Source organism: Oncorhynchus keta, unplaced genomic scaffold, assembly GCF_023373465.1.
Source record: "Oncorhynchus keta strain PuntledgeMale-10-30-2019 unplaced genomic scaffold, Oket_V2 Un_scaffold_4195_pilon_pilon, whole genome shotgun sequence".
Taxonomy (NCBI): Eukaryota; Metazoa; Chordata; class Actinopteri; order Salmoniformes; family Salmonidae; genus Oncorhynchus; species Oncorhynchus keta.
Genome location: NW_026290935.1, coordinates 28166 through 50991, shown reverse-complemented (window position 1 = coordinate 50991; position 22826 = coordinate 28166). Strand labels below are relative to the sequence as shown.

At 43.6% G+C, this 22826-nt stretch overlaps 1 protein-coding gene across 1 annotated transcript; it reads right to left on the bottom strand.

Moving 5' to 3' along the window:
• Window positions 1-8125: 8125 nt before the first annotated feature.
• On the bottom strand, window positions 8126-22400 carry fam162a (family with sequence similarity 162 member A). Its single transcript, XM_035742041.2, has 5 exons — window positions 22217-22400; window positions 19033-19170; window positions 16399-16510; window positions 12959-13067; window positions 8126-8780 (listed from the first exon to the last, which is right to left on the bottom strand). The coding sequence occupies exons 1-5, from the start codon at window positions 22257-22259 to the stop codon at window positions 8667-8669; spliced, it is 516 nt and encodes a 171-aa protein (XP_035597934.1). The 5' UTR covers window positions 22260-22400; the 3' UTR covers window positions 8126-8666.
• Between the last annotated feature and the right edge of the window lie 426 nt (window positions 22401-22826).

Below are 22826 nucleotides of genomic sequence, written 5' to 3'. Positions count from 1 at the left end.
TTGTTCTAACAAATGGTCTTGGTAGGGGTCATATTGCATTGTGCAGTGGTACTCTGATTTTGCTCTGCCAGCTTGAGGTATATGAGCCTGAATAAACCTACCCCACTTCCCTATGGTTCTATTCACTTCTTTCTCAATGTTCCCTAACTAATACCCATTTGCTGTCTCTCCTGTCATTATCTCCACCTACCGAAGGACGTCAGAGTACAAAAATCAGTTAACCACCTAACTGAGGAACTCAATTTAACCTTGCGCAATACTGTAGGTGCAGTCGCACCCCTAAAAACAAAAAAACATTTGTTATAAGAAACTAGCTCCCTGGTATACAGAAAATACCCGAGCTCTGAAGCAAGCTTCCAGAAAATTGAAACAGAAATGGCGCTACACCAAACTGGAAGTCTTCCGACGATCTTGGAAAGACAGTACCGTGCAGTATCGAAGAGCCCTCACTGCTGCTCGCTCATCCTATTTTCCCAACTTAGTTGAGGAGAATAAAGAACAATACAACATTTTATTTTTGATACTGTCGCAAAGCTAACTAAAAAGCAGCATTCCCCAAGAGAGGATGATTTTCACTTCAGCAGTGATAAATTCACAAAATTCTTTGACGGAAAGATCATGATCATTAGAAAGCAAATTACGGACTCCTCTTTAAATCTGCATATTACTCCAAAGCTTAGCACAACACTGCCAGGACCTAGGATCAAGGGTGACACTCAAGTTTTTAAATACTAGATCACATTGATGAAAACAGTCTTAGCCTCTAAACCTTCAAGCTGCATACGAGAGCTTATTCCAACTAAACTACTGAAAGAGCTGCTTCCTGTGATTGGCCCTCCTATGTTGAACAAAAATAACCGGCTCCCTATCCACTGGATGTGTGCCAAACTCACTAAAAGTGGCAGTAATAAAGCCGCTCTTGAAGAAGCCAAACATTGAAAATATTTTTAAAAAACTATTGGCCTATATCAAATCTCCCATTTCTCTCAAAATTCTTTGAAAAGCTGTTGCTTCAGTCTGGTTTTAGACGCCCATCATAGTACTGAGACTGTACTCGTGAAGGTGGTAAATTACCTTTTAATGGCGTCAGACCGAGGCTCTGCATCTGTCCTCGTGCTCCTAGACCTTAGTGCTGCTTTTGATACTATCAATCACCAAACTCTTTTGGAGTGGTTGACACGGACAAGTTCTGGTCTGGTATAGATCTTATCTGTCGGAAAGATATCAGTTTGTTTCTATGGATGGTTTGTTCTCTGACAAATCAACTGTAAATTTCGGTGTTCCTCAAGGTTCCGTTTTATTCTACTTCCGGCGCCGACAGAGATGGCCGCCTCGCTTCGCGTTCCTAGGAAACTATGCAGTTTTTTTTTTTTAAGTGTTATTTCTTACAGTAGTACTCCAGGTCATCTTAGGTTTCATTACATACAGTCGAGAAGAACTACTGAATATAAGATCAGCGTCAACTCACCATCAGTACGACCAAGAATATGATTTTCGCGAAGCGGATCCTGTGTTCTGCCTTACAAACAGGACAACGGAATGGATCCCAGCCGGCGACCCAAAAAAACGACTCTGTAAAAGCGGGAAATGAGGCGGTCTTCTGGTCAGACTCCGGAGACGGGCACATCGTGCACCACTCCCTAGCATTCTTCTCACCAATGTCCAGTCTCTTGACAACAAGGTGGATGAAATCCGAGCAAGGGTAGCATTCCAGAGGGACATCAGAGACTAACGTTCTTTGCTTCACGGAAACATCGCTCACTGGAGAGACTCTATCGGAGGCGGTGCAGCCAGCGGGTTTTTCCACACATCGCGCCGACAGAAACAAACATCTTTCTGGTAAGAAGAGGGGCGGGGGCGTATGCCTTATGGCTAACGAGACGTGATGTGATCACAGAAACATACAGGAACTCAAATCCTTCTGTTCACCTGATTTAGAATTCCTCACAATCAAATTTCGACCTCATTATCTACCAAGAGAATTCTCTTCGATTATAATCACAGCCGTATATATTCCCCCCAAGCAGACACATCGATGGCTCTGAACAAACTTTATTTGACTCTTTGCAAACTGGAATCCATACATCCAGAGGCTGCATTCATTGTAGCTGGGGATTTTAACAAGGCTAATCTGAAAACAAGACTCCCTAAATTGTATCAGCATATTGATTGCTCAACCAGGGCTGGAAAAACCTTGGATCATTGTTATTCTAACTTCCGCGATGCATATAAGGCCCTCCCCCCCACCCTCCTTTCAGAAAAGCTGACCAACGACTCCATTTTGATGATCCCTGCCTACAGACAGAAACTAAAACAAGAAGCTCCCATGCTGAGGTCTGTCCAACGCTGGTCCGACCAAGCTGATTCCACACTCCAAGACTGCTTCCATCACGTGGACTGGGATATGTTTCGTATTGCGTCAGATAACATTGACGAATACGCTGATTCGGTGTGCGAGTTCATTAGAACGTGCGTTGAAGATGTTGATGGCAGCATTCGCGTGAAACTGAAAGCGCGAACCACTGCTTTTAAATCAGGGCAAGGTGACTGGTAACATGACCGAATACAAACAGTGCAGCTATTCCCTCCGCAAGGCTATCAAACAAGCTAAGCGTCAGTATAGAGACAAAGTAGAATCTCAATTCAACGGCTCAGACACAAGAGGTATGTGGCAGGGTCTACAGTCAATCACGGACAACAAGAAGAAAACCAGCACAGTCACGGACCAGGATGTCTTGCTCCCAGGCAGACTAAATAACTTTTTTGCCCGCTTTGAGGACAATACAGTGCCACTGACACGGCCTGCAACGAAAACATGTGGACTCTCCTTCACTGCAGCCGAGGTGAGTAAAACATTTAAACGTGTCAACCCTCGCAAGGCTGCAGGCCCAGACGGCATTCCCAGCCGTGCCCTCAGAGCATGCGCAGACCAGCTGGCCGGTGTGTTTACGGACATATTCAATCAATCCCTATACCAGTCTGCTGTTCCCACATGCTTCAAGAGGGCCACCATTGTTCCTGTTCCCAAGAAAGCTAAGGTAACTGAGCTAAACGACTACCGCCCCGTAGCACTCACTTCCGTCATCATGAAGTGCTTTGAGAGACTAGTCAAGGACCATATCACCTCCACCATACCTGACACCCTAGACCCACTCCAATTTGCTTACCGCCCAAATAGGTCCACAGACGATGCAATCTCAACCACACTGCACACTGCCCTAACCCACCTGGACAAGAGGAATACCTATGTGAGAATGCTGTTCATCGACTACAGCTCGGCATTTAACACCATAGTACCCTCCAAGCTCGTCATCAAGCTCGAGACCCTGGGTCTCGACCCCGCCCTGTGCAACTGGGTACTGGACTTCCTGACGGGCCGCCCCCCAGGTGGTGAGGGTAGGCAACAACATCTCCACCCCGCTGATCCTCAACACTGGGGCCCCACAAGGGTGCGTTCTGAGCCCTCTCCTTGTACTCCCTGTTCACCCACGACTGCGTGGCCACGCACGCCTCCAACAGGCAAACTTAAATCAGTTTTACCAAATGTTTACCAGCATGTCACATGTGCAACCAGGAAAAATCCTAGACCATCTTTACTCCACACACAGAGATGCATACAAAGCTTTCCTCCAATACTTATTTTCCACCATAATTTGCAAATAAATTCATAAAAAATCCTACAATGTGATTTTCTGGATTTTTTCATTTTGTCTGTCATAGTTGAAGTGTACCTATGATGAAAATTACAGGCCTCTCTCATATTTTTAAGTGGGTGAACTTGCACAATTGGTGGCTAACGAAACACTTTTTTGCCCCACTGTGACCAGGCCAGTCCGGCGGGCCTGTGAGTCAGCTGTTAGCCGGGTGACATAAGAACTTGTATCATTCTCGACGGGGGTACCTTAACGGTCCTATAGCAAAATCCCCTACCGCGACAATTGCCAGACAAGGCTCCGCTGATAGCCAGGTGTAGCAGCAGTAAGGTGTTGGGACAGGTTTATTAGGCCCCTGGGCACTGTTTAAATCGCACTATAACGGTGACACTGTATTGTTTAGTGGTTTTGCTGGCATGCATCTAAAATAAAAATTGGGATGATTTACATGCTAAAATCGCCACTCTGTTGATCCATGGAGTTAAATAAGTGTTCTTGTATTTATTTTCTCAGCTGCTCATATTAAACGCGTTCCGCTATAAAACCAAAGTAGCCTACAAAACGGACCATTGGGAAGAGCACAGCCTCCATTCGCTATTCGAGTGCATACAGATGACATTTTCCCCCTGCCCCTGTCCATTTGATAATGGGCCATTCTAAATCGAAACTAATTTGACATAGTAAAGACATGATTAAATTGAGAATAGTCTGATGGGTGAAAATATGCTCATATGATGAGAGAACAGCTGTGCAGCCTGAGGTAATGAACAGATGACAAGCTTTACTTGCAATTTTCTCAGTCCAATAGGTACTGGACTTCCTGACGGGCCGCCCCCCAGGGCCGCCCCACCACCTGTGGTAAGGACTGTTCAACATTGGTCTGACCAATCTATGCTTCAAGATTGTGTGTACACACACACACACACACACACAACCCTAAAAACTACAGTCTATACACACACCATCCTGTCTATGCTCAGCAGGGGTGGCAGGCAGCTTAGTGGTTAGAGTGTAGAGGAGGCAGGTAGCCTAGTGGTTAGAGTGTAGAGGCGGCAGGTAGCCTAGTGGTTAGAGTGTAGAGGAGGCAGGTAGCCTAGTGGTTAGAGTGTAGGGGCGGCAGGTAGCCTAGTGGTAAGAGTGTAGAGGAGGCAGGTAGCCTAGTGGTTAGAGTGTAGAGGAGGCAGGTAGCCTAGTGGTTAGAGTGTAGAGGAGGCAGGTAGCCTAGTGGTTAGAGTGTAGATGAGGCAGGTAGCCTAGTGGTTAGAGAGAGGAGGCAGGTAGCCTAGTGGTTAGAGTGTAGGGTGGCAGGTAGCCTAGTGGTTAGAGTGTAGAGGAGGCAGGTAGCCTAGTGGTTAGAGTGTAGGGGCGGCAGGTAGCCTAGTGGTTAGAGTGTAGGGGCGGCAGGTAGCCTAGTGGTTAGAGGAGGCAGGTAGCCTGTGGTTAGAGGTAGGGAGGCAGGTAGCCTAGTGGTTAGAGTGTAGTGGTTAGAGGTAGGCAGGTAGCCTAGTGGTTAGAGTGTAGAGGTGGCAGGTAGCCTAGTGGTTAGAGTGTAGAGGTGGCAGGTAGCCTGGTGGTTAGAGTGGAGGAGGCAGGTAGCCTAGTGGTTAGAGTAGAGGAGGCAGGTAGCCTAGGTAGCCTATGGTTAGAGTGTAGAGGTGGCAGGTAGCCTAGTGGTTAGAGTGTAGAGGAGGCAGGTAGCCTAGTGGTTAGAGTGTAGAGGATGCAGGTAGCCTAGTGGTTAGAGTGTTGGGCAAATAACCGAAAGGTTGCTGGATTGAATCCCCGAGCTGACAAGGTAAAAATCTGTCCTTCTGCCCCTGAGCAAGACAGTTAACAGTAGCTTTATAGGATGGTGTCGATGTTGATTAAGGCAGAGGGGTTAAATGCAGAAGACACATTTCAGTTGAAGGCATTCAGTTGTGCACTTTCCCTATATAACTACTGTCCACAAACCATTCTACACTGCTCAAAAAAATAAAGGGAACACTTAAACAACACAATGTAACTCCAAGTCAATCACACTTCTGTGAAATCAAACTGTCCCCTTAGGAAGCAACACTGATTTAGTCCAGAGCCTGGAGGCGCTACCAGGAGACAGGCCAGTACATCAGGAGACGTGGAGGAGGCCGTAGGAGGGCAACAACCCAGCAGCAGGACCGCTACCTCCCCCTTTTGTGCACGAGGAGCACTGCCAGAGCCCTGCAAAATGACCTCCAGCAGGCCACAAATGTGCATGTGTCTGCTCAAATGGTCAGAAACAGACTCCATGAGGGTGGTATGAGGGCCCGATGTCCACAGGTGGGGGTTGTGCTTACAGCCCAACACCGTGCAGGACGTTTGGCATTTGCCAGAGAACACCAAGATTGGCGAATTCGCCACTGGCGCCCTGTGCTCTTCACAGATGAAAGCAGGTTCACACTGAGCACATATAACAGACGTGACAGAGTCTGGAGACGCCGTGGAGAACGTTCTGCTGCCTGCAACATCCTCCAGCATGACCGGTTTGGCGGTGGGTCAGACATGGTGTGGGGTGGCATTTCTTTGGGGGGCCGCACAGCCCTCCATGTGCTCACCAGAGGTAGCCTGACTGCCATTAGGTACCGATATGAGATCCTCAGACCCCTTGTGAGACCATATGCTGGTGCGGTTGGCATTGGGTTCCTCCTAATGCAAGACAATGCTAGACCTCATGTGGCTGGAGTGTGTCAGCAGTTCCTGCAAGAGGAAGGCATTGATGCTATGGACTGGCCCGCCTGTTCCCCAGACCTGAATCCAATTGAGCACATCTGAGACATCATGTCTCGCTCCATCCACCAATGCCACGTTGCACCAGACTGTCCAGGAGTTGGCGGATGCTTTAGTCCAGGTCTGGGAGGAGATCCCTCAGGAGACCATCCGCCACCTCATCAGGAGCATGCCCAGGCATTGTAGGGAGTTCATACAGGCACGTGGAGGCCACACACACTACTGAGCCTCATTTTGACTTGTTTTAAGGACATTACATCAAAGTTGGATCAGCCTGTAGTGTGGTTTTCCACTTAAATTTTGAGTGTGACTCCAAATCCAGTCCCCCATGGGTTGATACATTTCATTTCCATTGATCATTTGTGTGAGATTGTTGTCAGCACATTCAACTATGTAAAGAAAAAAGTATTTAATGAGAATATTTCATTCATTCAGATCTAGGATGTGTTATTTTAGTGTTTCCTTTATTTTTTTTTGAGCAGTGTATATAAATGTCTATACACACACCATCCTAAATACCTACTGTCCATTGTTTTTGTTTTTTTACTCAATTAGAAACGAACTAAGTTTATTCTGCCCCGAGGACCAATACAGCTGCATTAGACAAAACATGTTTGAGTGGAGGATGGATGGGGCCATGTATCGCGAGATCTTGACCAACAACCTACTTCCCTTAGTAAGAGCATTGAAGATGGGTCGTGGCTGTGAGAGCCGGAATTCTTACTGGTTGGTAGATGATCAAATACTTATGTCATGCAATAAAATGCAAATGAATTCATTATCATATGTGATTTTCTGGATTTTTGTTTTAGATTCCGTCTCACAGTTGAAGTGTACCTATGATAAAAATAACAGACCTCCACATGCTTTGTAAGTAGGAAAACCTGCAAAATCGGCAGTGTATCAAATACTTGTTCTCCCCACTGTATACTCCAATTTAGGCACTCCTCTCCAATCCTTACAGGTTTCATGGTTCGACAGGAAGACAAAGCGATAAGGGAGAAACAATGGTTTATTAGCCTTAAGGTGATCTGACCTGACCGCAACCCCCTTGATGCCTAATCCAAAGACCTTCACCTGCATCACCTCCAGCACTCCTATTCCAAAGACCTCCACCCGTGTATCCCCTCTAGCAATCCTGCGACTTCCTCCCGCCCACCCACCCAATACATTCCAAAGCCATCAGGCCCCTACAGATTACCATTAACTTCTGGTGTAGACCCTCTAAACCTCCATCAGTGACATGAATAAGTAGAAGTTCTGAGAATAGGATAACACCATCCTAAATAAACTACTGTCTACACACACACAAGCTTATAGAACTAGTCTATACACACACCATTTATATTCTGGAAACTGATATCTCATTCTAATATTTCTTGGTATTAAGTATTACTATTGGAGCTGCACCTGCAAAATATGGGTACGCGACATGGTTCGGACAGGTAAGTCTGTTTGAAAGGACCCAGAGGAGTAGAGTTCTCATCCTGACCAACCATTGGTCAAGACACTGTGCGCTGATGCATTTAGATCAAGAAAACTACTTGCAGGTACATTCTATTGTATAATGGGTTGGAAAGTCATCCAGAATCTCTCCCCGTTATGTGAGACCCTCTTACCCAAGTGCAGCTTCTATTAAATATAGACTTGTGTCCATAGACCCAGTGTGCAGTTCCTTCCATCTCCTAACAGTACAGATCAGGCTCCCTAAAAACACAGGACACCAGTTAAATGAGACATTTTGATATTTAATCCATTAATTTAAAAGGAAAACAACCTTTTCGGTTGGAGGTTGTTAAGAAAACAAAGAACCAGACATATAAAATAAATACAGCTGCGAGCAATATGGGCTGTTAACTACTATACTGAAATCCTAATTACTGATTGGAGGAAATAGTCCTATGGTACTAGAGATCGAGGTTGAGTAGCTGGGTACAGCAGCTGCAGAACCACTGTTGGTCCAGTCGGGGAGTTCTTAGTGTGACCATAGAGGTAGATAGAGGACTCATCTTTGTATCTATGCCATTATAGCGCATGTGACAGAATGAGCAGTGCCATGGAGGCCATATCCATTTTAAAGTAGTACATTTTCTTATTGGCCAATTGCTCTCCACTCAGTTGACTACTTTAAAATGGTTTAAGCCCTCTATGGCAATGTCCATGCTAAAATGGGTTTTATCCATGAGGAGTCCTCTCTCTACCGAGTGTGACAGACAGGAAGAGTCAAGTGCGGGAGCTTTTCCAGAGTGACACAGGAGGGTGTCTTCCTCAAGAAGTCTTCTCAACAGCAGCAGCCTCCTCCCTCTCCATCTTGGCCTCCTGCCTCCATCTTGCTTTCTTTTCCATGTTCTGAGCTGTTAGAGACTCATGCCTGCCGGCAGCCTGGGGAACACACGCACAATTGGTCAGTCGATCCTTCTCACCACACACACCTGGGGCAGCGAAACGATTGCCAGGATTCAATTCCAGGCGCATTATAGCAGACAATTTATGCAAACTCCGTGAACATAAGGGAAATTACTTTTAGAAAGGGGCATTGCTGGCTGTCCAGTGTATTTATTACGGATTAGGGCTGTTGCAGTAACCGTATTACCGCCACACTGGCAGTCACGAGTCATGAAGGCAGTATGATGCCACATGACCTTTTTAGTCACGGTAATTAGGCTTCTCCAAGCTCGGATGCTGCTGATGGGCATTTGTACCAAATTTTCTGGTACTCGGCACTATACCGTCCCTCTAATCACTCTGATATCAATTGAAATGACAACAAGCTCAGTCCGATGATGCTGTGAAACACCGCCCCCGACCATGACGGACCCTCCACCTCGATCCCGCTCCAGAGTACAGGCCTCAGTGTAATGCTCATTCCTTCAAATGATAAACCCAAATCCAGGTATTAGACAGGTATTTACCTCCCCATGGTTGCAGGATCTTGTCTATTTTTACAAGTTTTGTATTGAAATTCATTGTGGAGAGCTTATTTATATATTTTGTGCTATGAATACCAAGTATGTCTACTTCACCATCAGCCCATTTTATAGGTAAACTGCAGGGTAATGTAAAAGTTGTATTTTAAAGATCCAATACGTGTTATTGTACACTTATCATAGTTAGGTTTTAGTCCGGAAAAGTTATCTAGATCTTCAATGAGACATTGCAGGGATCTTCAATGAGACATTGCAGGGATCTTCAATGAGACATTGCAGGGATCTTCAATGAGACATTGCAGGGATCTTCAATGAGACATTGCAGGGATCTTCATTGAGACATTGCAGGGATCTTCATTGCAGGGATCTTCATTGAGACATTGCAGGGATCTTCATTGAGACATTGCAGGGATCTTCATTGAGACATTGCAGGGATCTTCATTGAGACATTGCAGGGATCTTCATTGAGACATTGCAGGGATCTTCAATGAGACATTGCAGGGATCTTCAATGAGACATTGCAGGGATCTTCAATGAGACATTGCAGGGATCTTCAATGAGACATTGCAGGGATCTTCAATGAGACATTGCAGGGATCTTCAATGAGACATTGCAGGGATCTTCAATGAGACATTGCAGGGATCTTCATTGAGACATTGCAGGGATCTTCAATGAGACATTGCAGGGATCTTCAATGAGACATTGCAGGGATCTTCAATGAGACATTGCAGGGATCTTCAATGAGACATTGCAGGGATCTTCAATGAGACATTGCAGGGATCTTCATTGAGACATTGCAGGGATCTTCATTGAGACATTGCAGGGATCTTCATTGAGACATTGCAGGGATCTTCATTGAGACATTGCAGGGATCTAGCTTGTGGACTTAATATAAAACTAGAGTCATCGGCATACATGGACACCTCTGTTTTTAAGCCTTGGATTTCAAATCCTCTAATGTTAATGGATCTGATTTTAATAGCTATCATTTTGATGGCCATAACGATGGTGACAGCGGACACCCTTGTTTAACCTGTTGATCCTACCCCCTACTTTTTCGAACATTCTGTTAAAAATCCTGCAACATTTCAGCGTCTTGCTACTCATGCCAGGAATATAGTATATGCATATGATTAGTATGTGTGGATAGAAAACACTCAGACGTTTATAAAACTGGTTAAATCACGGCTGTGACTATAACAGAACGTGCATTTCATCGAAAAGCGCAGGAAAATCTGATCACTGAAAATTGGAAAATATATCAATGCGCCACTTGCATGGATTGTTGGATGGAAACCAAATTACCTGGAGCCGAGAATGCAATTCCTACAGCTTCCACACGATGTCACCAGTCTTGTCATTTGCCTGGGCTTTGTTTCTTGGTCAAACGAACAAGAGACAGCCCATTTCTTCCGGTCTCAGACAGGATGTTTTGGTCTTGAAATATCCGGACATTATTTCAAGACGTGGAGTTATTGAATATACATCGCCCCGTGATCAATTTGATAGATTATTAACGTTTACTAATACCTAAAGTTGCATTACAAAAGTATTTAGAAGTGTTTTGTGAAAGTTTATCGTCAACTTTTTTAATTTAAAAAAATGACGTTGCGTTATAAAACGCTGTTTTTTTCTTGATCACACAGTCTTCATAGATAGATATTTAGGGTATATATGGACCGATTTAATCGAAAAAAAGACCCAATAGTGATGTTTATGGGACATCTAGGAGTGCCAACAAAGAAGATCGTCAAAGGTAATTTTTGCGTTTTGTGTAGCGCCGACTACGCTAATTATTTTGTTTACGTCCCCTGCGGGTCTTTTGGGGTGTTGAATGCTATCAGATAATAGCTTCTCATGCTTTCGCCGAAAAGCATTTTAAAAATATGACTTGGCTGGATTCACAACGAGTGTAGCTTTAATTCAGTACCCTGCATGTGTGTTTTAATGAACGTTTGAGTTTTAATGAGTGCTATTAGCATTTAGCGTAGCATTTCCAGATGTCTAGATGGGACGCCTGCGTGTCGGGTGGACGTAAGAGGTTAACTCCTCTTCACAATTCAAAACTGAGAAGTAGACGTTATTTACTATTTTACACCTGGGATTGCTATACATTATTAATACCCATTTTAAAAAGAGAATTCCCGAGAATTAAAAAATAAATTAAAAATCAGGTATTTATAAATAACATCCAGTCTTACTTTATCAAATGCCTTTTCAAAATCCACTATAAATACCATTCCTGGCTTCTTATACGTTTCATGATGTTGTATTAGTTCTAGTAGTGGTCGTATATTATCTCCAATGTATCGTCCATGTAAAAAAACGGTCTGATCAGGATGAAAAATACTTGGTAAAAATCCTTTTAATTCTGAGTGCTCTGCATTTTGCATTTTAGCATCACAACATGTGTAAGGGACCTCCAGTTTGTAGATAGACTTCCAAATCCGCTATGAATACTAGGCCTGGCTTAGATATTTCATGATGACTGGGTCTATATATTTTCCATCTGGGTCTTGTTTGAGAAATCAGACCTTCCTGCTGAGTACCTGAGACTATCATTTCTATAGGAGTATTTAAAACAGTATATAAAAAAAAAAACTTGATATATTATCAAGTTTTTTTCCCCAGACTGAAAGGATTTTAATAGCCTCAAGAAGTAATTCTTCTAATTTGGCCTTCGCATCTTTCTGTACATTTTAGTTGATTTTCAATTTTTTTAAATATTATTTGGAAAGAATTCCTGACCGTAATCTTCATTCAGTGGGAGAGGATGAAAGAGATCTACCTAAAATAATTAGCTTCCTCTTAAAACATAATTCTGAGAATCATAGACGAACGACTCTGTCTTCAGTAACGAGTTTCTGAAAATTATTTTTGTTAGTGTTCCTGTATTGGAGATTCAGGAAGAATTGTGAGCATTTTTCTCCATATTCCATCCAGTTTGCTTTATTTTTGTAATAGATTACATTAGATCGTTCTTGAATAAGTTTCTCAAGTTCTTGTTTTTCCTCTAACTTATTTTGCATCTCTGTAGTATCGTTTTGTTGCTCTCTACCTGTGCTATTAGTTCATTTCCCTTGTTAGTCTCGTTTCTTTAGACAGAAACTGCTTCTTTATTATTGATGAACATTGAATTGAATGACTCCTGAATGTACATTTATTTAAAAGGTATCCCAAACAATAAGGGGATTTGCTGAACCTATATTATAATGAAAAAAATTCAGTTATACATTATTTTGTCTTAGTTTACTGGATGACAACTTATTTTTAACTTTGATTAAATTTCCCCCGTCCACGTGGAACATATAAGAGTTATAATTAGATGATCCGATCGCATTGTATTGAATTCCGGGCTATATGTCCCACCATATAAATATATGTATATAGTATATAGGATTCTAGTGACCAAAAGTATTTTTAGCATGGGCTGAAGTAGACAACTGGGTGGGACTTCCTATGGGTTAAGGAAGGATCACATGATGCCATCCAGGTCATCAGGAGGGATCAGCCAATGAATTATACTGCTGAGCAAACATTCGTAACTCCAGGGGGCAGTAAATCACCAACCTTTGGTTTATACCCATTCTTCCCCAGGATGACAGTGAACAGGCAGGCTGTAATGACACTCACCCTCTTCCCCAGGATGACAGTTAACAGGCAGGCTGCAATGGTGGCAATAATCATCCCGTAACACGCTTTCACTCTCACCCTGTTCCTGGCTGCATCTAGCATCTCAAACCTGCAACACACAAACACGGTGAACTGAATTAATCATGAAGTGTATATGGGGAGGTTGTCCCCACAGACTATTGGAAAAAAAACACACAAAAAAACGTTTGAGCAAAACATTTCCATTACATTTACATTTAAGTCATTTAGCAGACGCTCTTATCCAGAGCGACTTACAAATTGGTGCATTCACCTTATGACATCCAGTGGAACAGCCACTTTACAATAGTGCATCTAAATCTTTTAAGGGGGGGGGTGAGAAGGATTACTTTATCCTATCCTAGGTATTCCTTAAAGAGGTGGGGTTTCAGGTGTGAACAAAGGGCGAACCACAGCATTTAACCCCAGCAAGGTGACTGGGAATATGGTTGAATATAAACAGTGTAGCTATTCCTTCCGCAAGACAATCAAACAGGCACAATGTTTGTCTCTGTACTATGATGGACTACCAAGGGAAAACCACATCACAGACACCGAAGTCTTGCTCCCGGACAAGCTCAATACCGTCGCCCTCTTTGAGGATAACCGTGCCACAGACACAGCCCTCCCTCAAAGACTGTGGGCTCTCGTTCTCCGCAGCCGACGTGAGTAAGACATTTAAGTGCGTTAACCCTCGCAAGGCTGCTGGCCCAGATCCCAAGCTGCTTTTAGATGTGTGCAAAATCAAATCTAATTTTATTGGTCACATACACATGGTTAGCAGATGTTACTGGTCACATGGTTAGCAGATGTTACTGGTCACATGGTTAGCAGATGTTACTGGTCACATGGTTAGCAGATGTTACTGGTCACATGGTTAGCAGATGTTACTGGTCACATGGTTAGCAGATGTTACTGGTCACATGGTTAGCAGATGTTAATGGTCACATGGTTAGCAGATGTTAATGGTCCTCATACACATGATTAGCAGATGTTAATGGTCCTCATACACATGGTTAGCAGATGTTAATGGTCCTCATACACATGGTTAGCAGATGTTAATGGTCCTCATACACATGGTTAGCAGATGTTAATGTGAGTGTAGCGAAATGCTTGTGCTTCTAGTTCCGACAACGCAGTAATAACCAACGAGTAATCTAACGTAACAATATCACAACAACTACCTTATACACACACACAAGTGTAAAGGGATGAAGAATATGTACCTAAAGATATATGAATGAGTGATGGTACAGAACGGCATAGGTAAGATGCAGTAGATGGTATCTAGTACAGTATATACTTATGAGATGAGTAATGTAAGGTATGTAAACATTATATTAAGTGGCATTGTTTAAAGTAGCTAGTGATACATTTATTACATCAATTTTCCATTATTAAAGTGGCTGGAGTTGAGTCAGTATGTTGGCAGCAGCCACTCAATGTTAGTGGTGGCTGTTTAACAGTCTGATGGCCTTGAGATGGAAGCTGTTTTTCAGTCTCTCGGTCCCGGCTTTGATGCACCTGTACTGACCTTGCCTTCTGGATGATAGCGGGGTGAACAGGCAGTGGCTCGGGTGATTGTTGTCCTTCATTATCTTTTTGGCCTTCCTGTGACATCGGGTGGTGTAGGTGTCCTGGAGGGCAGGTAGTTTGTGGCCTGTCAGGAAGTCCAGTACCCAGTTGCACAGGGCGGGTTTGAGACCCAGGGTCTTGAGCTTGATGACGAGTTGAGGGTACTGTGGTGTTAAATGCTGAGCTGTAGTCGATGAATAGCATTCTGACATAGGTATTCCTCTTGTCCAGATGGGTTAGGGCAGTGTGCAGTGTGGTTGAGATTGCGTCGTCTGTGGACCTATTTTGGCGGTAAGCAAATGGGAGTGGGTCTAGGGTGTCAGGTAGGGTGGAGGTGGTATGGTCCTTGACTAGTCTCTCAAAGCACTTCATGATGACGGAAGTGAGTGCTACGGGGCGGTAGTCGTTTAGCTCAGTTACCTTAGCTTTCTTGGGAACAGGAACAATGGGGGCCCTCTTGAAGCATGTGGGAACAGCAGACTGGTATAGGGATTGATTGAATATGTCCGTAAACACACCAGCCAGCTGGTCTGCGCATGCTCTGAGAATGCAGCTGGGGATGCCGTCTGGGCCTGCAGCCTTGTGAGGGTTAACACATTTAAATGTTTTACTCACCTCGGCTGCAGTGAAGGAGAGTCCGCAGATTTTGGTACCGGGCCGTGTCAGTGGCACTGTATTGTCCTCAAAGCGAGCAAAGAAGTTGTTTAGTCTGCCTGGGAGCAAGACATCCTGATCCGCGACTGGGCTGGTTTTCTTTTTGTAATCCGCGATTGATGGAAGACCCTGCCACATAACTCTCGTGTCTGAGCCGTTGAATTGAGATTCTACTTTTGTCTCTATTCTGACGCTTAGCTTGTTCGATTGTCTTGTGGAGGGAATAGCTACACCCTATTCGGTCACATTTCTGGTCACCTTGCCCTGATTAAAAGCTGTGGTTTGTGCTTTCAGTTTCACGCGAATGCTGCCATCAATCCACGGTTTCTGGTTGGGGAATGTTTTAATAGTTGCTGTGGGTACGACATCATCGATGCACTTGCTAATAAACTCACTAACTGAATAAGTGTATTCATCAATGTTATTTGACGCAATGCGGAACACATCCCAATCCACGTGATCGAAGCAACCTTGAAACGTGGAATCAGATTGGTCGGGCCAGCGTTGAACAGACCTGAGCGCGGGAGCTTCTTGTTTTAGTTTCTGTCTGTAGGCAGGGAGCAACCAAATGGAGTCGTGGTCAGTTTTTCCGAAAGGAGGGCGGGGGAGGGCCTTATATGCGTCGCGGAAGTTAGAATAACAATGATCCAGGGTTTTACCAGCCCTGGTTGCGCAATCGATATGCTGATACAATTTAGGGAGTCTTGTTTTTCAGAGTAGCTAGTTGTAGTAGTGGTTGTTAAAATCCCCAGCCACAATGAATGCAGCCTCAGGATATGTGGTTTCCAGTTTTCATTGAGTCAAATAAAGTTTGTTCAGGGCCATCGATGTGTCTGCTTGGGGGGGGGATATATATATATATCCAGGCAGGACATTTCAAAACTCTACACGAGTTTTCCTGTTGGAGTGACCATGTTAAAGAGGGATCCTTGTGAGGGTGATTAAGTGTATTGGACAGAGGGGTGTGTGTGCGTGCGTACGTGCCAGTGTGCTACTTCTGCTTCATATCAAACCAGCAGATCATTTCTCAGATGTCAGGAACCCGAACCACAGCAATTAATTAAAACATTACCTGCTACAGAGACACACACCTGAAAGAGTGAGAGGCAGAGAGACCTCATTTGAACTATTAAGAGCCGATCAGGGGCGGGTGTGTTGGGAGGTCTGTTTGTAAACAGGAAGTGTCCACTTACGACACTTGCTCTGGGATCTGGTCAGGGGTCTTGAAGCGTCCAGACCAGACCAGGATCCTCCGGTCCATGGGAGAGGGTCTGTAGCCAGGGAGTTTAAAGGCTGGACGGGGATCTGGGAAAGGACACAACAATCAATGCACAGACAAGGTCACGAAAACCATGTTATCCTGGATGGCCAGATAGCGAGCAACAATGAAAAGAAACTGCCACGTGGGGAATCTAGGTGGCTCGTTTTAAGCTTGTTCTTGATACCATGTCTTGTTTTGAGGTGTTTGACTGATGTCTATGCCAATATGGCTAAAATTCACTCATTATGCAAATGTATTAATGTTTCAATAAACATTGAAGAAATGTAGTTGTTTTGCCCCAACCAACAAACTTCAGCAGTTTGGTTGTGCATCATGAATTCAGCATAGCTAGTTTGAATGAAGGTCTGGTTATTAAATGGGTAAATAGTTTAATCCATTCTCCGGAAGCCCTGTCCGAGCCAGAACAGCCCATAGGACAGGACCCCATAGGACAGGACCCCATCCCCTGTTTCTGTAGCAAGTCAGCTTGACTTACTGTATGTACACCTCCTGGACAGGGCTATAGTTAATTGTATAGAGACTAGAGGTCGACCGATTATGTTTTTTTTCAACGCAGATTCCGTTTATTGAAGGACCAAAAAAAGCCCATACACATATATATATATATATATATTTGTAATAATGACAATTACAACACTGAATGAAAACTTATTTTAACTTAATACGTAAATAAAAATCTATAAATATGTTCAAATGAATATGTTCAATTTGAGTGTAAAATAATGCAAAAAGTGTTGAAGGAGAGTAAAAGTCCAATATGTGCCATGTAAAAAATGTTTAAGTTCAGAACATGTGAAAGCTGGTGGTTTCTTTTAACATCTTGGATATAGGGGGCGCCCTTTTAATTTATGGATAAAAAAACATTCCCGTTTTAAACAAGATATTTTGTCACGAAAAGATGCTTGACAATGCATATAATTGACAGCTTTGGAAAGAAAACACCCTGACGTTTCCAAAACTGCAAAGATATTATCTGTGAGTGCCACAACTGATGCTACAGGCGAAACCAAGATGAAACTTCAAACAGGAAATGCCCCAGATTTTGAATGCGCTTTGTTCCAATGTCTCCTTATATGGCTGTGAATGCGCAAGGAATGAGCCTACACTTTCTGTCGTTTCCCCAAGGTGTCTGCAGCATTGTGACGTATTTGTAGGCATATCATTGGAAGATTGACCATAAGAGACTACATTTACCAGGTGCTCCGGTTGGTGTCCTCCGTTGCAATTATTGCGTAATCTCCAGCTGCGTGTATTTTACCATTTGCTTCAGAGGAGAAACCAAACTGCCACGAATGACTTATCATCGAATAGATGTGAAAAACACCTTGAGGATTGATTCTAAACAACGTTTGCCATGTTTCTGTCGATATTATGGAGTTAATTTGGAAAAAGGTTCAGCGTTGTGGCATCCATACATCTAAATATTGCTGTTACATTGCACAACCTTCAATGTTGCGTCATAATTATGTAAAATTCTGGCAAATTAATTACGGTCTTTGTTAGTAAGAAATGGTCTTCACACAGTTCGCAACGAGCCAGGCGGCCCAAACTGCTGCACACCCCACTCTGTTGCACAGAACGCAAGAGAAGTGAATTTCTCTATTTAATATTGCCTGCTAACATGAATTTCTTTTAACCTAACATGCAAGTTAAAAATATATATACTTACTTGCATATTGATTTTAAGAAAGGCATTCATGTTTATGGTTAGGTAAAATGACAGTGCTTTTTTCACGAATACGCTTGTTAAATCATCCCCCGTTTGGCTGTAGGCTGTGATTCGATAATAAATTATCAGACACAGTATTTATTATTTGCCACGAGGGACAAGCTAGTAAAACTAGTAATATCAACCATGTGTAGTTAATCATTAGTTATGTTAAGATTGATTGTTATAAGATATGTTTATTGCTAGCTAGCAACTTACTTGGTCCCTTGCTGCACTCGCGTAACAGGTGGTCAGCCTGCCACGCAGTCTCCTCGTGGAGTGCAATGTAATGGTCCATAATGGGCATCCAAACATGCTGATTACCGATTTTCAAGTGTTCATTACATCGACCCTAATTGAGTCGGCCAATTAATCATTCAACCTCTAATAGAGACAGTTAAGACTCAGATTTAGGAATCATTGAATTTCACACGCTCCGGCTGTTAGCGTCGACCTACATGGTTACATCCCTTCCCTCATTCTCAGGAGTGAACTTTCTCCCAGTTTCTATGGCTACTAAATGTCAGGCACCCCTGTGGCTTAAGACTAGACTGAGATCAGATGATTAATGAAGATATTATTACTGAGATATGAAGAGTTGGCTCAGTGATTTACTAACAGATAACTCCAGTACACAGCTGATGTTGACATGACGAGCTCTTTTGGAGGAACCTCTTCCGCCACATAAGTATTTTTTTTTTTTATGTACTGTGGGTCCACTGGGAACAAAAAGACTCTGGAATGACTTCCTGACTGAGCACACAGCCAAAGGCTGGAGAACAAAACAGACAGGGTCAGAGGCTGGAGAACAGGATCAGGATCATTAAATCAGCTTACCATGTGCTGGGACTGCAGGTGTTGCAGGCGGAGGTTCTGGGTTTCCTGTCTGAGGTTTACTGCACATCCTCCTCTGTCCCCCCAGCTCAGCCAGAGCTCTGCTCCGTCCCCCCATCTGTCCCTGTCTGCACCATTGACCTGTGAGAGAGACCACCACATCAGTCAGAAGAGACCTTTAACCTCCACAACAGAAAGAGAGCAGCATCAGCTTCAATGAGAACAGTCTCAGTCTCAAGTAGCTCAGCAGTCTAAGGCACTTCATCACTACAGAACCCAGTTCGAGCCCAGGCTGTGTCACAACCTCCCTTCACAGGGCATCCTATAGGGCAGCACACAATTGGCCCAGGGTTGTCTGGATTAAGGGAGGGTTTGGCCAGGAGGCTTTACTGGGCCCAACGCACTCCAGCTACTCCTTGTGGCGGGCCGGGCGCCAGCAGGCAGACTTCAGTCATCAGTTGACCGGTGTTTACTCCGACACATTGGTGTAGCTGGCTGGTGTTAAGAAGCGCGGTTTGGTGGGTCATGTTTCGGAGGACGCACGACTCGACCTTCACCTCTCCCAAGCCCGTTGGAGAGTTGCAGCGAAGAGACAAGATCGGAGGAAACACTGCCGAACTGACAACCAATACCAGTCCTCCTGAGTGGTGCCTCAGCACTGCCTTAGACCGCAGCGCCACTCAGGAGGCCCAGATTATTTATTTTTTTAAATAGATAAATCAGGTATTAGCTAGGAACATCCAACAGCAGGTGACAACATACCCAAACCCACAAATTGTGTCATATTTCTACTGCGCTACTCACTCTGTGTTCACTAGTTTACCGACCTCTTGCACAGTTAAAAATTGAGGATTGTCTCGGGTCAGTGGCTGTCTAGATCCCTGCTGTTTTCAATCTTCTCTGACCTGCCCTGTCTGGAACTGAAGCCACTCCGACATCGTCTTGGCTGTGTGCTTAGGGTCGTTGTCCTGTTGGAAGGTGAACCTTAGGAATTCAGACTGGGGCTGAGTGCTCTGGAGCAGGTTATCATCAAGGATCTCTGTACTTTCTCTTCTTTCCCCTCGATCCTGACTAATTAGAGAGTTACCAGCCTCAAATTGCAGCCCAAATAAATGCTTCAGCGTTCAAGTAAACAGACACATCAACTGTTCAGGCGTGACTCAGGCCTTCATGGTAAAATTACTGCAAAGAAAGGACACCAATAAAGAGACTTCCTTGGGCCAAGAAACACAAGCAATGGACTGTTGGAAATGTGTCCTTTGGTCTGGAGGCACAATTGGAGATTTTTGGTTGCAACCGCCGTGTCTTCGTGAGACGCAGAATAGGTGAACATATGATCTCCGCATGCGTGGTTCCGACCGTCTAAGCATGGAGGAGGAGTTGTGATGGTGCTCTGCTGGTGACAAGGTCTGATTTATTTAGAATTCAATGCACACTTAACCAGCCTGGCTACCACAGCATTCTGCAGCGATACACCATTCCATCTGGTTTGCGCTTCGTGGGAGTATCATTTGTTTTTCAACAGGACAATGACCCAAACACACCTCCAAGGCTGTGTAAGGGCCATTTGACGAAGGAGAGTGATGGAGTGCTGCATCAGATGACCTGGCCTCCACAATCCCCCAACCAAAGTGAGATGGTTTGGGATGAGTTGGGCCGCAGAGTGAAGGAAAAGCAGCCAACAAGTGCTCAGCATGTGGGAACACCTTCTAGAAACTGTTGGAAAAGCATTACAGGTGAAGCTGGTTGACAGAAAGCCAAGAGTGTGCAAAGCTGTCATCAAGTCAAAGGTTGGCTACTCTGAAGAATCTCAAATATATTTAAATTTGTTTAACACTTTTTTGGTTACTATGATTCCATAGGTGTTATTTCATAGTTTTGATGTCTTCAATATTATTCTACAATGTAAAAAAATAGTACAAATAAAAGGAAAACCCTTGAATGAGTAGGTGTTCTTTTGACCGGTATGTATGCATGTATACACACACACACACACATAGGAATAATTTTCTGTGCAGACTAAATTGTGTGCAACTTGCCTCCTTATCTAAGAGATAATCACCAACATTCTCTCTTTGCAGAGTTAATTTTTCCAAGGTAATGTACAGAACTGAGGCGTTTATCCCGCTTATACTACAGCTGCCAAAGAAAACAATATGAAAGCACACATTTAACAGTAGAAATGTATTTTAGCTGATATCTTCATTTATAAGCTAATTTCATACTTTCTCATCTTTTGGTATATCATTGCATCATGATTGCAAGGTGCCCCAATATCTGGTTATAATGTCCATTCTAGAATGCCCTTCCAGCCAATCAGAAATTAGTATTCAAAAATATCCTTGTATAAATAAGTAAGAGCTTAGAAGAGCTACAGAAATTGTAATGTTTCAAATATTTATATAAAAGTGTGCAAGTGCTTTATGGGAAACCCAAAGGTTGTGCAATGCGTTTCCCTACACTGTGAACAATCTAATGTTGGTTTGATGTGCCTAAGTCATGTGATCAAGAAGCTATTGAAATTAGTCAAACTAAAACTAACAAAATTAAGGTCAAAGACATTCATGCATTTTTCAGAACACCAAAGGTTATGTGATGTTTGTTCCTACCATTTGAACAGTTCAAAGTTGGTTTGGGTGTGTCACATGGTCAAGGAGATTAAAAAGGGGTGCGCAACATACTGAGGTTGCTAGGTCACATGGCTGAAGTGAAATTTTGAATGCCGAAATTGTAAAAAGTTACAGATATAATCGTATAAGTGCTTTATGGGAAAACGAAAAGGTGTGCAGCATGTGTCCCTCCCTTCTGAACAGTTTAAAGTTGTTTGAATTTTCTGGAAGTGGTCAGAGTGATTGAAATTTGAATATTTTAATTATGCAATTTGTTGACGGTGCCTAACTAGTTGCATTAGACCGTGGGCAAGGCTGCCTACTCCATGCCGTGTGATACTGAAACTCAAGTAGGAATAGGGAAAATAAGAAATGTCCAATGTTGTACACCATTTCTTCTAACCTGAATACTGTACTTCAAATCGTTTACGAGCTATTTAAGTTTGAAACTCCAAATGTCTGGTGAATATCGAATCTCAAACCAACTATCACGGTTCTCGACCGTCTGTCGTACGTGATAGTTGAATGTTCTTCAAACCAGATATAGAACGGGTCAAACACCGACATGCCATACTCACCTATGGTGGTGCCAAGGGCATTGTAGGGTCTGATGAAGTTCATGCTAAAATATCTTAAATAAGATGCGACCTTTTTATGCCATGAAAACGTAACAAAAAATGTTATTCGACAGCTGTTGAAAGTCACGCAGCACCATACACGTACGACCCAAGATATATAACTGCGACCGCGAAGGGGGTGGAGAAGGCTCTTCACTAGTTACCACAACCACAAAGTCAGAATCATGTCTAAACCACGCTTATTTCTACAATGTATCTCTTTAAAACCTGATTTTAAACCTAACCCTAAACATAACCACACTGCTAACATTATGCCCAACGTAGACCAAAAAGCACATGTTAGTTTTCATGAAGTTTTACGATATTGCCAATTTGGACTTTGTGGCTGTGGTAACTAGGGACAAATGCGTCGCAGGGAAATAAGAAGGACCCTACATGAGCGCAGGGGGCCTTACTATCGCCTGCTCAATAAAACATGTTATACAAAGATATTGTAAGGACCCTGGGTTTATAAACGCGGATAACGACTATGCTGCTTTTGCGGCACAGTCAACAGCGCGCTGGACTTCGGGCTTAAAAGGTCGAGGATTCGAGGCCTGCTCCCTGCCTG

What these genes read in the sequence shown, in the direction of transcription:
- fam162a (XM_035742041.2), bottom strand. Translation starts at nt 22,259, where the DNA reads ATGAACTTCATCAGACCCTACAATGCCCTTGGCACCACCATAG. An exon ending in TGCCCTTGGCACCACCATAG is followed by an intron (nt 19,171 to 22,216) that starts GTGAGTATGGCA and finishes TCTCTCTCACAG; the next exon opens with GTCAATGGTGCAGACAGGGA. An exon ending in CTGTCATCCTGGGGAAGAGG is followed by an intron (nt 8,781 to 12,958) that starts GTGAGTGTCATT and finishes TGTGTTCCCCAG; the next exon opens with GCTGCCGGCAGGCATGAGTC.